Below are 14,775 nucleotides of genomic sequence, written 5' to 3' on the forward strand. Positions count from 1 at the left end.
TTCGGTCATAAGGGTTGCTTAGGCTTTTATACATATAGATAACTAGTGGGATGTAGAACTGATGTACTTAGTTTTCTGTCTTCAGGCACCCAAGATATAAGATAACCTCACACCCAAACAATGTCTATTCCACAATGTCTGCAGCTGGTAGTTCTTCCCTTGGAGGTGAAGGAAATTATGCTAAGACTTTTAATAACCAGGATTCAGAAAACTTAAAGAGGTTTGAAAAAGGAGGAAAAGAAAATGACATAGAAGACAAAGACCAAACTGCATCCCAGATCCAGAGCAATTTGGGGAAGCAGGAAAGCCATGCTGACAGCCTGCCGCTTCTCCAATCATCCTAGCGAGGGCCCCGGGTACCGCCCGTGTTTGTGTAATGGTGCTTCCTACGTCAAGGGCCTGAAAGGCACATTGAAGGGTGTTTCCCAGGGACAGAGGTGAAGATATTTTTATTTTGTTTAACCCACAGACTATTTAGTCAAAGGAATACATAAGGCGAAATGAGAGCACGTGGGGTGGGATTCACGGCGATGAACGCTGACAAGATGTGCTTGGGTCTCGCTGGCAGCATCTGGCAGTGGTGCAGGACAGTGGCCGGACCTCACGGGCCCGCCGGGGTCTGCTCTGGAAGAGGCTCCGTGGCCGTGGCACTAGCACTGGCAGTCGAATTCAAGACGTCTCCGAAATCACCGCCGGCAGGCTTGGTGCCCCCTACTTTAGACTTTTTAAGAAGTTCAAAAAGGAAGAGATATCATGAAACACACTTAGCTGTCTCTAAGAAATTACACATTTCTTTTCTTTTCAGCATTTAGGATGCTACCATGCTACAACGTACACTCAAAACACTGATTAAAACTGATCACCTTAAATGTATTAGTCATGTAAATAATAAAGTTATTAAAGTTCTTTAAAATAGTAATCTACCCACACCAAAGAGAGTTCAGGCAGCAAACAAGATAAAAAAACCATGTTCACCTCTCTACTTGCCTTTAAGTTTTCAACCTTCTCTTCAAATGATTTGAAAGTTGGGGAGTTTCTATGGAGAGAAAAAAATATATATATAGTAAAAAAAGAAAGCCACAAATGTTGAAGCCATCATTAGTTGACTGTATTCCTCTTAGCCATTACTGTCAGCAAAAGAACAGGTATCTCTGTCGACCACACAGGTGTGCAGGCGCACACACAGGTGTATTGTGGAAAACTGTCCACTTCTATTCTAAGATTTCTACAGTGATGCTTTTGGCCCAGAAACAAAGCCAGGCTAAGACATATAAACGGAGATACAGTCAAGTGCATGTGTGGTAACACACCAATTGGTCAGGTAACACACCAACTCTTGTCACTTCCCCAACCAACGTGTCACCGCAGGTCAGTTTAGCCTGGCTAAGGCACCATGCTCTAGAACTCCCGTTTAAGTCCACACGCTGCCTGGCACAACTCCTGAGTGAATCCACATCATCAAGCAGGACACGCCAGCCGGAGGCGGTCCTGTAACAGGGATCAGCTCCCCAGGGGGCTTCATAATAGAGGAAGAAGGAGCCCAGAAACCTGGCTCGGCCGCTTCACAAAGCTTCCCCGGGGCAGAAGCTCTGGCCCACGGAGAGCCCCTCCCACGCCTTCAGGCCCATCCACATTCATCCAGAGGGAACTAGTGCCTTGGTCACTCCCATGGGGTGGCTGCATGTTACTATCCACCCAACCTCAAATATCCTTCCTGCCACCAAGATGAAGGTGAGGGAGGGACAGGGCCTTCCTCCTTGCACAGTGCCCATGGGCAGCCAGTCCCAAGGTGTGGTCCTGGACTAGCTGCATCAGTAGCTCTCGGCAACCTGTTCACAATGCGGATTCTCAGGTCCCACCCTAGGCGGACAAAATCAGAAACTCTAGGGGGAGTGGCAAGCAGGGGGCCCTTAACAAGCCCTCCAGGTGGTTCTGCTGCCCACTGACAGTGAAGCCAAACAGGTTGTTGGAGACCCTCCACCTGCCTCTCTAGGGAGGTAGGTGAGGCCCTGACACGTAGATTTGCAAGGGCATCCTGATGAAAAAGGACAGAATTAAGTCACGGGTGGTTCCAAACGTCCCTGGGGGATGAAGGACCTGGAAACGGAGGGTGGAGAAAGGGGAGTGTGACTAAGCTACGGTGGACGGAGGTCCAGTCACCGGCATTTGTGAGAAGAAAGGGTTTATTTGATGAGTTGTGGCCATATTTTCAACGAAACAGATTTCAGATATAAAACAATAGATTTACAAAATAAAACAATTCTTTTTTAAGAAATCACAGCATTTAATGGGGCTCTCACACCTGTCCTATCATGCTAGTAGGGGCAGCCGAAAACTAATCCAGAGCCTAAAGCAGCGGCTTGTTTAGGGAGAACTCTGGCTCCTACTTCAGAAAGTTCCTGGTGATCATCTCAACAAAGACTAAGAAAGCAGAAGACTAACAACACTGTGAAACATACTTTACCTCATAGCGGGCATGCTAATTGAATGCTGAATGGAGCGTATACTAAGGCAGCATTAAAAAGAGAAAAATGAAGTTAGTACACGGGTGATGAGACATGATAAAACAAACAGAAGTCGGCTTTTAGAAGCATGTTCCTGTGGCACTGTGAAGAATTATCTACTTTTTGAGGTGGAGGGGGTCAAAGTTATTCTAATATGTACTTCTACTCCTGAGCCAGTAGCTAACAGCCAACAATTCAACCTTGCATGTTTACAGCATTGGTGGAAATTGTATCTGTTGGGCATCAAGCACCCGGCTCAGAAGTACAAGGTTAGGGCGGAATCAATGAAACCCAGATCACCCAGTCGGTTTGGCTCAGTGGTTGAGCGCTGACCTCTGAACAAGGAGGTCATAGTTGGATTCCCGGTCAGGGCACATGCCCAATTGTAGGAGCAATCCCCAGTAGAGAGCATGCAGAAGGCAGCTGATCAATGATTCTCTCTCATCATTGATGTTTCTATCTCTCCCTTCCTCTCTGAAATCAATAAAAAAAAATATTTAAAAAATGGAACCCAGGTCTTTGGGACTCCCAATTTAATGTTCGCCACCTCCCCTCAAAAATCCGTGCGCACACATACAGGTACACACACACACACAAGACAGGCCAGGGGAGGGCTCCTTGGCCATCTTTCCCCCACGTATTTTTTGTCACCAGAACAGGAAAGTTCAAAACGAATCGCCTGTTCGGTGATGTTAAGTGATTTACATACGCCTCCTTGGTAGTAGTCACACCAGTTTTCTAAGTAAGAGACACTTGTATTTCACATCAATTAAATGAAATGTTCTTAATGGTCATTCACATAACATTCAGCCCCTGTTTGACTAGGACCAACTTCTTACTCAAGGGCAATGCGTTCACTGACCGCTCAGGGTCAAGGTCGCCTCCTCTCAGCCGCCTCCCACAGAGGCCACCTCACAAGAAGGCCTTTCCTGGCTCACAGTCAGGGAATCCCACTGATGCTGTTACTGGGCTTAGAACACTCTGACAGCATTTTTGGTAAATAATTTCCTTTGGGTAAACTGGACAATTTAAGATATTAATTCTCTATTCCTTTTTAAAAATCGTGTGTGTGTGTGTGTGTGTGTGTGTGTGTGATTTAATTTTCTCAAAGACTCGGCTGTTACAAGTGACAATGTGTTTTCAGGGTAGCTCCCAAAACTAGCTTTGCATTAATATGTAATAATATGAAATATGATCTTGATATAAATCAAGATATGCTGGCAGCTGGTGTAGACAAGATAATGAGTAAACCAACCACTTGGACATCTTCAGACTTAATGTCTTCATAACACAGGAAAGGACCCACACACATTCTCTCTGTCCTAGAACGGTGGGAATCTATTCTGAGAGAAATCTTCTAATTCTTTGCCTGCTTGATGTTAGATCCATATTTGAAGGATAGAAATTAAAAATCAGTAGGACTCCAGATGTTACTGGCCCCTCCTGGGGACCCTAAAAAAGCTGCCTACAGCCAAACAGCCACACTGCCACTTCGGCCAGCATCACATGACACCTGGACCATAGCTGCCTTCCTGGTGATGTACAAACCGTTTGGACTGAATGGGAAAAAAAGAGCTCAGACGACTGGGATTCTCGCCCGAGAGGCTGCGATCAGGACACTCAGCCGCTGTCCGTCAGTGGCAGATCCTTGAGCTCAAATGTCCAGGAAGACATTTTGGGGCCCAGGTGCCAGCTGCAAGAATGCAGAGGAGCCCAAACAAGTAAAAAAAGAGCTATAGGTTTATATAAAGAAACACGTGTTTGTTTGTTTGTTTTTTAAAAAAAAAAGGAAATCTCCTTTGGAAATAAAGACAAATTAGCACTTCCTCTTATGTATACCAAAAATACTTGCTAATGAGGCTACTAAATTATTATATACACTATTAAAAACTTTAACATCGATGTTCCTCACCAGAACCAAGGGGTGGTTTAATGTATTTTTCTCAAAACATTAAAGCAAGAGTCAGTGCTAAGCACATGTATGTAGAAGGTAAGCAAACGAGAGCCTGGATTTGAACTCGCCAACAGGAAAGCTGGCCGTCCCCAGAGGGCCTCCCGGCTAACACTCTTCCCCGCCTCCCTCACTCACTGCACCTGCCTCTCAGGGCGTCAAAAACAGATCTCTCCTTTGTCTTCCCTGAGGACTCTAAAATCTTTATTGTTGAAAGTATTACATAGGTCTCTTTTATCCCCCATTGACCTCTCCCAGCCTGCTCCCACACCCCAGCACAGGCCCTCACCCCCCTTCTGTGTCCATTGGTTACGTTTACACGTATGCATACAAGTCCTTTGGTTGATCTCTTACCCCCACCCCCACCCCCTGCCTTCCCTCTGAGGTTGGACAGTCTTCTGTGTCTCTGGATCTATTTTTGTTCATTAGTTTATGTTGTTTATTATAATCTACAAATGAGTGAGACCATGTGATATTTGTCTTTCTCCGGCTGGCTTATTTCACTTAGCATGATGCTCTCCAGGTCAATCCATGCTGTTACAAATGGTCAGAGTTTCTTTTTCATAGCTGCGTAGTATTCCATTGTGTAGATGTACCACTGAAATGGGAGTTCCATTTTTAATTTTTGAGGAAACTCCATACTGTTTTCCCCAATGGCTGCACAAGTCTGCATTCCCACCAGCAGTGCATGAGGGATCCTTTTTCTCCACAACCTCACCAGCACTTGTCATTTGTTGATGTGTTGATGATAGCCATTCTGACAGGTATGAGATAGTACCTCATTGTCATTTTGATCTGCATCTCTCTGATAGATCAGTGACTTTGAGCGTGTTTTCATGTCTCTTGACCTTCTGTCTATCCACTTTGGAGAAGTGTCTATTTAGGTCCTTTGCCCATTTTTTTATTGGATGGTTTGTCTTACTTGTTAAGTTGCATAAGTTCCCTATAAATTTTGGAGATTAAACCCTTATCGGATTAACATTGGCAAATCTGTTCTCCACGCAGTGGGCTTTGTTGTTTTGTTGATGGTTTATTTTGCTGTGCAGCTTTTTATTTTAATGTAGTCCATTTATTTATTTTCTCCTTAGTTTCCATTGTCCTAGGAGCTGTATCAGTAAATATATTGCTATGAGATATGTCTGGTATCTAAGATTTTTATGGTTTCCCATCTTATGTTTAAGTATTTTATTCACTTTTGAGTTTATTCTTGTGTATGGTGTAAGTTGGTGGTCTAGTTTCATTTTTTACATGTATCTGTACAATTTTCTCAACACCATTTACTGAAGAGACTGTCTTGACTCCATTGTATACTCTTGCCTCCATTGTCAAATATTTAGTGTAATGGCTTGGGTAGATTTCTGGGGTCTTCTCTGTTCTGTTCCATTGATCTATCTTCCTGTTCTTGTGCCAGTACCAGGCTGTTCTGATTACAGTGGCTTTGCAGTTAAACTTGATATATGGTATTGTGATTCCTCCAACTTTGTTCTTCTTTCTCAAGATTGCTGCAGCTATTCAGGGTCTTTTTTGGTTCCATATAAATTTTTGGACTATTTGTTCTCGATCTGTGAAATATGCTGTTGGTATTTTAATGGGGATTGCATTGAATCTACAGATTGCTTTGCACAGTATGGACATTTTAATGATGCTAATTCAACCAATCCATGAACACAGTATACTCTTCTACTTGTTTATAACTCCCTCTATCTCTTTTTTCAATGTCTTATAGTTTTCCAAGTACAAGTCTTTTACCTCCTTGGTTAAGTTTATCCCTAAGTATCTTAATTGTTTTGTTGCAATGGTAAAAGGGATCGTTTGTTTAGTTTCTCTTTGAGAATTCATTATTCTAAAAAAGCCATCGATTTTGGGGTGTTGATTTTGTATCCTGCTACAATGCCAAATTCTTTATTAAGTCTAGTAGTTCTTTGGTGGAGTCTTTAGAGTTTTCTACTTTACAATATCATGCCATCTGAGAATAATGAGTTTTACTTCCTCCCTTCCAATTTGGATGCCTTTTATTTCTTTTTCTTGTCTGATCTCTGTGGCTAGCACTTCCAGTGCTATGTTGAACAGGAGTGATGAAAGTGGACATCCCTGTCTTGCTTCTGTTCTTGGGGAAAATGACTTTAGTTTTTGCCCATTCAGTCTGATGTTGGCTGTAGGTTTGTCATATATGGCCTTTATCATGTTGAGATATACTCCCTCTATTCCCACTTTGCTGAGAGTTTTTATCAAATGTGGGTATTGGATTTTGTCAAATGCTTTTTCTGCATCTTTTGATATGAATATGTGATTTTTGTCTTTCCATTTGTTTATGTGATGTGTCATGTTTATTGATTGATTTGTGGATATTGTCCCAGCCTTGCATCTCTGGAATAAATCCCATTGGTCATGGTGTAGGATCTTTCTAATGTAATGCTGGATCTGATTTGCTAATATTTTGTTGAGGATTTTAGCATCTATGTTCATCAGGGATATTGGCCTGTATTCTCTTTCTATGTAGTGTCTTTATCTGGTTTTAGAATTAGGTTTTAGAATTAAGAGCTTGGAAGTGTTCCTTCCTCTTGGATTTTTTGATTTGATTACTGCTTCTATTTCATCAGTTATTACTGGACTATTCAGGTTTTCTGATTCTTCCTGATTGAGCTTTGGAAAATTGTATTTTTCTAGGAATTTTTCCATTTCATCCACATTGTCCAGTTTGTTGGCACATAGTGGTTCATAGTATTTTCTTACAATCCTTTGTATTTCTGTGGTGTCAGTGGTTGCTTTTCCACTTTCGTTTCTGATTTTGTTTATTTGGGTCCTCTCTCTTTGTTTCTTGGTGAGTCTGGCTAATAGTTCATCAATCTTGTTTATCCTTTCAAAGAACCAGTTCTTGTTTTCATTGACTTTTTGTATTTTTTTCTTTAGTCTCTATCACTTAGACCAGTGGTCGGCAAACTGAGGTCCCTTGAGTGTGGCTCTTGCACAAAATACCATGTGCAGGCACGCACGTACAGTGAGATTGAAACTTCGTGGCCACACTCAAGGGGCCAAAGAGCCGCATGTGGCTCATGAGCCGCAGTTTGCCAACCACTGACTTAGACCATTTTTAATTGAACACTGAAGATACAGAATCCCTTATCACTGACTTCTTGCTTTTTTAAAGCACAATTTTAGCTTTATATGGTTCAATATTTAGACTTCATTTATCCCTGTCATTTACTCTGACCTGCAGGGCTGTGTCCCCAGGACAGAAGGGCCTCGGCCATAAGTCCCGTTTGCTTAAGACAAACAGCTGGATAGTGAGTGACCGAGAAGACCGTTCGCATGAGCAGGACAGAGATGGCGATCACTCAGCCTTCTGCCTGTACTCGGGGGACCCCTCCACCCTGGCCTCCTGACTAATGCGCAGCCATCTGTACGGGCAGGCAAGCAGTGCCCTCGGCATCACGGTGGCTCCTTCTGGAAGGCACTGTCTGGCCTGACATCTTTTTGATGGGTCTTCCCTTTTGGCCCAATAGACTTTAGTTTCCCTTTAACGCCCGGGAAACGTCCCTGTGTGCACAGTTAAAGAATATAACGACAGAAAAGAAATAATAGTAAAAACTTTAAGCTAGTTAAATAGGTACTAAAAAGAGCATAGTAGCATATTTTATCTTATGTGTGTTTTACCATACACACATTTTATCGTATGTATAGTCTGTCACATACATGAAGAACACTCGGAGTGCACTTAGGAGACGGAAACTGCCAGTGCGAGCCAGGCCGGCACGCGTGCACGTGGGAGCAGGCAGACACAGCCTTACGAGGGTACCAAAGAAATGAAAGCACCAAACAAAGTCAGATGTTAGAAGGGAGGGATTCTGCACACCATGGCAGAGAGGTTTCTTTAAAAAAATGAAAGTAAAAAAGAAATGTCAAAATCATATGCACAGCCCTTGAACCACAACATCCAACACTTCTTCCAATTCATTACCCATGGTCTACAAGAAACCCTCCCTTAAAACACAGGAACAGCACTAGAGAGAAAAGTATTCCAAATGCAAGAAAGTCAGGCAGCGGACGAACACGACCATCCAACTCGGCACCACAACCTAAGGAAGCACACGCCTCAGACGACAGCTGAGCCGCCTGACGGCGCGGACGCTCCTTACCTAAAGGAGTGGGAAAAGGCTTGCAATCTGCAAGAAGCCAGAGCCAGCATTAAAAAAGAAAGGAAGTTCGGGTAAATCTAAAACAATTCAATCACCCCCTTTTCCAAGTCAGGTTTGAGCTGGATTCTGAAATGCCACACAGCTGAGCCAGCACGACAGGAGCTGAGAGCATGACAGGGGTCTGTCATCGTGAGCAGGTTCAAGGACGCTGCACTCATCACCTTATGCTCAAGACAACGGCAGAACAAATGCAAAGAGCAAGTTCTTTGGCGTTCTGGGTACAAAGGCTACTAATACCCGGATTGCCAAAGCCAACAAAATTCTGGTTGTAAAATCTGTCCCCACAAATGAAGAGCACAGAGCCATGCAATCTAAGGGTTTTGTTTTTAAAACAAGTCATTCATGCCAACAGAAGCACAGCCAATTAAAGCCACACCCACCCTTTCCAGTGCTACTCTAATCCACGCAATGGGGGCACACACGGGAAGCGGGTTTATCAACATGGCCAGGAAAATTCTGCAGACTCAACAGAAATGCAAAATAAAAAGCAAGAGTGCAAAATCAATTTGGGCATAAGCAGGAACACAGATACGGCTTATAAACTAGTGCATAGCCGTGTACAGGTGAGTGTGCTACAGTGTCACTGCTGTGTGAAAACGCACCACGGAGAAGGCAAGGCAGGTCTCAGGCCACGCATGCGCTTTGGTGCTCCTGGACTCACCCCCAGGGAGACACCACGCTCGGCCAACGACAACTTGCGACCACAGGGACATACTAACTCCACATGATCAGGAAGGACTCAAAGGACAAAAGTTCACAACCAGAATTGTCCAAGAACTTTAAATGAATTCATAAGGTGACTGACTACTGTGAACACTATACCTAAAGGTTAGAGGGCCAGGCCTGGGGGACCGGCAGGGCCTGGTTTGGAGGCATGCCGCTGCCCGGGCACGGAATCCAGGGTTACCAGGAATCAGAGCCGGGGCCCTGGGGCACCCATAGCACACCGCCATCTGCCTCAGCCACAGAACGAGCCAGAAAAAACAGGACGTACTTTACGTCTTCCAGCTTCTTGGTGATGACCGAGCCCACCGATGCAAAAGCAGCCGATGCCTTCTGTCCGGCTTGAGACAAGGTTTCAGACGTCTTTTTGTATCTGCATGGAAGTAGAACAGAACAGATCAAAGAAAAGTAAGTGAACCTTTATTTCTAGAACATCTAAAACCCTTCCCAACCACCGGTCGGCCTCATCATGGCATCCGAATCCTTAACCATCACTGTGGACACGACCTTCTGCGTTGCCCGGACAGCCAGGACAGAGGCCTGGGAAGGGCCAAGGTTAGGGCGAGGGCTAAAAGTAATCCCAGAGCAACAGTGACAATGAAGCCAGAGGCTGAAAGAAAGGACACCTCTTACCCTTGCCTTTGCCAGGTAAGCCAAACGGAACAAAAATGAAATCAAATTCCTCACACACCTTCTACCAGTTTCTCCCCTAAAAAGGGGCCAGAAGTAAGGTCGGCCCACGTGCACTTTATTATCGAAATGAACAGAATGAGCATAAAAAAATAGCTAAATGCTGCACGTCTGCAGAGCCACCAGATAAGGGCTGGTGGACTCTCACCAGAGAGCCTCAAGGTCCGATATTTAGAATAACCGTGACACCTGACTGTGATGTTGGCTGGGACACGCAGGGATGACTCCCGCCTCCCTCTCTCATCGCCCCAGGGATCAGCAAAGGGGAAAACAGCAACAGAACAAAAGGATACGGTACCCACAGCAAAGGGGTCCAGAATCCACATTGTAGGAAAGAACGGCCCTTTTGCAATCAATATGAAAAACAAACACAGTTTAACGGTTTCCTGCATGTCTCCCCACTGCCTCCATGTCTGGGCAGAAAGGGGACCCCGGGGGTGGGCACCCTGGTGCAGTCATGTCAGATCAGTGGGCCTCGCTGCTGCGGGTCCCAGCTCAACAGGTGGGACTGAATGCAGGTGACAGAGAGCACAGCTCGGAGCCTAATGCTAGCCTTATGCTCCTCCTCGTGTCGGAAACAAAATGCATCCTGTGATCTAAATGACTAAAAGATGAAGGGGCGGGCCTCTGCCGCCAGCACGTGTCAGAGGGGCTGACCCACAGGCCTCCTGGGAAGTGGAGAGCAGGGCAGAAGGACCCTGCCTCCCCCTTTCTGACAGGTATGTGACTCTCGACTTCCCTGGTCCCATCTCCTGGTCCAGGGTTCTCTCACCACCCATCTGTCCCGTTACTCCGAGAACTAAATGCCATGTAAGGATCTGGCAAGTCAACACCTAACGCTTTTGGAACTTAAACGGTATTTCCTTGACTCGTGTTGAGGCTGGTTTTCTTCTTGTCCCTGCAACAGTCGGAAAGGCCGAAGTCACAGGAGCCAGGTACACTTGAGAACTAGGGGGAAGGGCTCGGCTTAGTGCAGGGACAAGCTGCAGGACCGTCCTCACTGCCTTTCTAGTCCCGCCCCAGACAGAAGGGGCAAAGGCGCCCTTTAACTCTCCGGACCAGCGTGTGGTCGGGCACTTACGCAGGCGTTGCGGTCACGTCCTGCCACCCTTTGGCAATGTTCTGCCGGAGTTCCTGGAGGGAGCTGATCCCCAGCTTCCGCTTGATCTCCGCCAGGTGCTTCTCCTTCGCGGCCAGCACCTGCGACAGCGTCTGGATCTCCTCTTCCACCTGCAGGAAGAGGTCGCGGTGAGAACACAGCAAGGTCATTCGACGAGGTAAGGTTGTTAGTGCAAAACGGTACTCCAAATCCTCACGTCATTTCGAAACGCTGTTTGACCACTGTATCTGTCTCTTGCTATATAACATAGGCTACGCTGTTAAATAAATGGTGATGTGCTCCTCTCTCCTGTGAGGCTTCTTTCCTCTCCCGCTATTTCCATGTGGCGGTGCCCTCAGCGGGCCTGCGCCCTCTCCCCTGTCCCTGTGCGTCCTCACTCAGCTGTCTCCCAGGCTTAGGACTCAAACCTTCACACAGGTAATATTCACATCATCCTAACATCCCTCGCCTGACCTCTGGCCCACATGTCTTGCTGGACATTGCTCCTCGAATGCCCGTAAAACCCGGTCTTTGCAAACTCAATTTCAAGCTAATCTCCATCTCCCACCAAAACATGCACAACACCCAGCCTCTCTGCATACACCGTACGCGTTTGTATAGGAAACGTCAGGCCCAGTGCCTGCCAAAGCCACAGTCACAAAGAAATCACACTGTCTCCCTGAGCGGCCGGTCCCCCTGGAGTCCCTGTGGGCCTGGTGCTGACTGGCCAGCCTCAGGGAGGTGGTGGAAGCGGGCCCGGCTCCAAGGACAGCAGCCCCCCGTGTGGCCAATAACAGTGAGGTGCCTGGTGTGAGGAGGTGCCTGGCTCATCGAGGCCTCTCTCGAGTCTCTGGCTGAGACACAGGCACCCCGGGAGCAGAGCGGGAAAGACCTCGGTGAGGAAGCCTGAGCACAGGCAGGTCACGGGGAGGCTGACAGGGTCTCATTTTTGGATCAGGCTAATCCCAGCCTTTTAGAATGAGTGAGGAAGGTTTCACCTCTTCTCTTCTGTGGGAGAATTCACTGGCACTCATTCTTCCAATGTTTGGTAAAATCCACCAGTAAAACCATCTGGTCTTGTACTTTTTTGGGAGGTTTTTTTGATTACTGATATAATCTCTTTACATGTTGTGAGTCTGTTCAGGTTGTCTGTGTTTTTGGAGGATGAGTTATGACCATTTGTGTGTTTTTAGGACCTTGTCCATCTTATCTAGGTCAAGATGGACAAAGCCCCAACACAAGGCTCAGGGGGCGCAGGGAAGGGTGCGCCAAAGGAACCTGACAGCTCTAAGGCCTACACGTAGGAAACAGCAAGACTCAAATCAATGCGATGACTCAAAACATAGCTTACAGGACTAGAGAAAAGAAAAGACAATCAAACCCAGAGCTAACAGAAGGAAGGGAATAATAACAGTAAGAGTGAAGGTAAACGAAACAGAGAACAGAGAAGATCAAGGAACCCACTGGTTCTTTAAAGAAATCAACAAAATTGACAAGCCTTTAGCTGGAATGACAAAAAATGAAAGTGAAGTCACAGATAACTAAAATCAGAAATGAAAGTGGCAACATCACTACTGACCTTACAGGTTAAAAGAGAATAGTACTAGGAACAATTGTACGACAACAAACCATATACAGAAATTAACTCAAAATAGATCAAAGGCTTAAATATACACTCTAAGAGTCTTAGAAGAAAACACGGATAAATCTTCATGATCTGAGTTTTGGAAATAAGTTCTTAGATATAACACCAGCAATTAAAGAGAAACTAAACTAGACTTCATCAAATGTGAAACTTCTGTGCAATAAGACACTATGAAGAAAAAGAAAAGGCAACATATAGAAGGGGAGAAAACACACTTTCTTGCAAATCTCATAAAGAGCTCTTATCTCAACAACAAAAAGACCAAAAAAAGTTTTTGAAAAACTGGGCAGAGGATCAGAATATACATTTCTCTAAAGAATATATGCAAACGGCTAATAAGCACAAGAAAAGATGCTCAATAGCACTGGTCACTAGTGAAACAGCATCAAAACCACAAGATATCACTTAATACTCACTAGGATGGTTATAATAAAAAAGACAGAAAATGGCAAACGCTGGCCACAAGGACGTACTGATGGGCATGTGAAATGGTGTCCCTGCTGCGGAAAACAGTTTTGATGGCTCCCCAGAGTCCTGTGGAATAACCGTATGACACAGAATCTCCAAGTTTATAGCTAAAAGCACTGAAATTAGGTACACAAACAAGTCCTTTGACACAAATGTGCCTCGGTATCTGTGAGTCAAACGGTGGAAACACCCAAATGTCCACGGATGGATGAATGGATAAACAAAATACGGCAGATTCAGACGATGGGATATCATCCAGTCATGAAAAGCAGTGAAGAACCAACACATGGGACAGGAGGAGGACGCCCACGAACATGCTGAACAACGGAGACCAGGGACAAGGTCGCGTGTCGAAAAATTCTATTTCTACGAAATACCCAAAACAGGTAAATCCATAGAAACAGATCAGCAGGGGCTGAGAGAGAGAGAGAGAGAGAAAGAAGGTTCAAAGGTGCCTACATCCAAACCACAGCCCAGGGTAGAACAAGGTCATGGATGCAGACAAAAAGCCAAGGGTATCAAACGCAGGAAGACCCGTCTCATCCATTTCTCATCACCCTCCTTCCAGACCCACGTTGCCCATATATACCTTCCCTCGTGCAAAAACACAGTGATTCTCTCTCTTCTACCTGCTCTTCCTGCTCTAGGACAAGTGACCACACGCTGCGTTCTCTCCCTCGGAACTGACTGTAAGATGTTACCAAGGGCTTCAGAAAACCAAACGGTGCTTTGCCTTAAGTGCAAGTTCCGGAGGGAATACTCCCCTACCTTTGCAAGCTCGCTCCTCAGCTCTTCTTGCTCCTCCTCGGACAGGGTCTCCGTGACACTGATCGTGGCAGCAGCATCCTCTCCAGCCTCGGGGACTGGGTCTGTTCTCAGCAGACCTTGTCGGGGTTACAAAGAAAGGCTGTAAGACATGCGAGCTGAGCAGTCTTCCTTTCCACCCACCCCCGACCCAGCCAGAGTCACGCAGTGAGGGTGGACCACGCATCATCTGCCTGCCCCTTGAACCAACCCAGTCTGCCCAGAAAGGGCCACAGGAGACTCGGCGCTAACCGCGAAAAACCACCAGCTTCGACTCTGCCAAAGCTGGAATTTAGAAAGCACAGCATGTGCTCAGTTTCTGTTCATGTCCTCAGTCATGATACAGTCACTGCGAAGCCGAGGAGTGACAAGGCCAGGAATGAAATCTTGGCGAGGCTTGCGATCCTAAACCAGTGACTCGGCACCACTAGTAATTCTCAGGAAGCGGGGTGGGTGGGGGCGCTCCAGGAGGCTCTAGCTTCCTCTGGCTGTGAACCCACACTCCACCCCGCGGCGAGGGGGAACCGCGGAGCACTCGGCCTGTTTCCTTCCACCAGGGAGTGGGTGTAGGAAACACCTTCTCATAGCTTTTATGTGTGTGTGTGTGTGTGTGTGTGTGTGTGTGTGTGTGTCATGCACTCACATACAGGGTAGGGCAAAAGTAGGTTTACAGTTGTTTGTATGGAAAATAATAC

The 14,775-nt window shown here is 45.9% G+C and overlaps 1 protein-coding gene across 7 annotated transcripts in view; it reads right to left on the bottom strand.

Moving 5' to 3' along the window:
- Positions 1-430: 430 nt before the first annotated feature.
- The window catches only part of TPD52 (tumor protein D52), a 69,112-nt gene continuing 54,767 nt past the window's right edge, over positions 431-14,775 (bottom strand). For 2 of the 7 annotated variants that reach the window (XM_015568767.1, XM_015568747.1), the window contains exons 2-8: positions 14,045-14,160; positions 11,146-11,294; positions 9,646-9,747; positions 8,592-8,618; positions 2,465-2,506; positions 976-1,036; positions 431-721 (exon numbers count right to left, since the gene is read on the bottom strand). In XM_015568767.1, coding sequence (XP_015424253.1) covers positions 602-721; positions 976-1,036; positions 2,465-2,506; positions 8,592-8,618; positions 9,646-9,747; positions 11,146-11,294; positions 14,045-14,160 — 617 coding nt within the window. In that variant the 3' untranslated portion in view covers positions 431-601. The remainder of the gene's footprint in view (positions 722-975; positions 1,037-2,464; positions 2,507-8,591; positions 8,619-9,645; positions 9,748-11,145; positions 11,295-14,044; positions 14,161-14,775) is intronic. The other 5 variants (XM_015568750.1, XM_015568756.1, XM_015568754.1 and 2 more) reach the window with 5 other exon arrangements.

Source organism: Myotis davidii, unplaced genomic scaffold (genome assembly GCF_000327345.1).
Source record: "Myotis davidii unplaced genomic scaffold, ASM32734v1 scaffold452, whole genome shotgun sequence".
Taxonomy (NCBI): Eukaryota; Metazoa; Chordata; class Mammalia; order Chiroptera; family Vespertilionidae; genus Myotis; species Myotis davidii.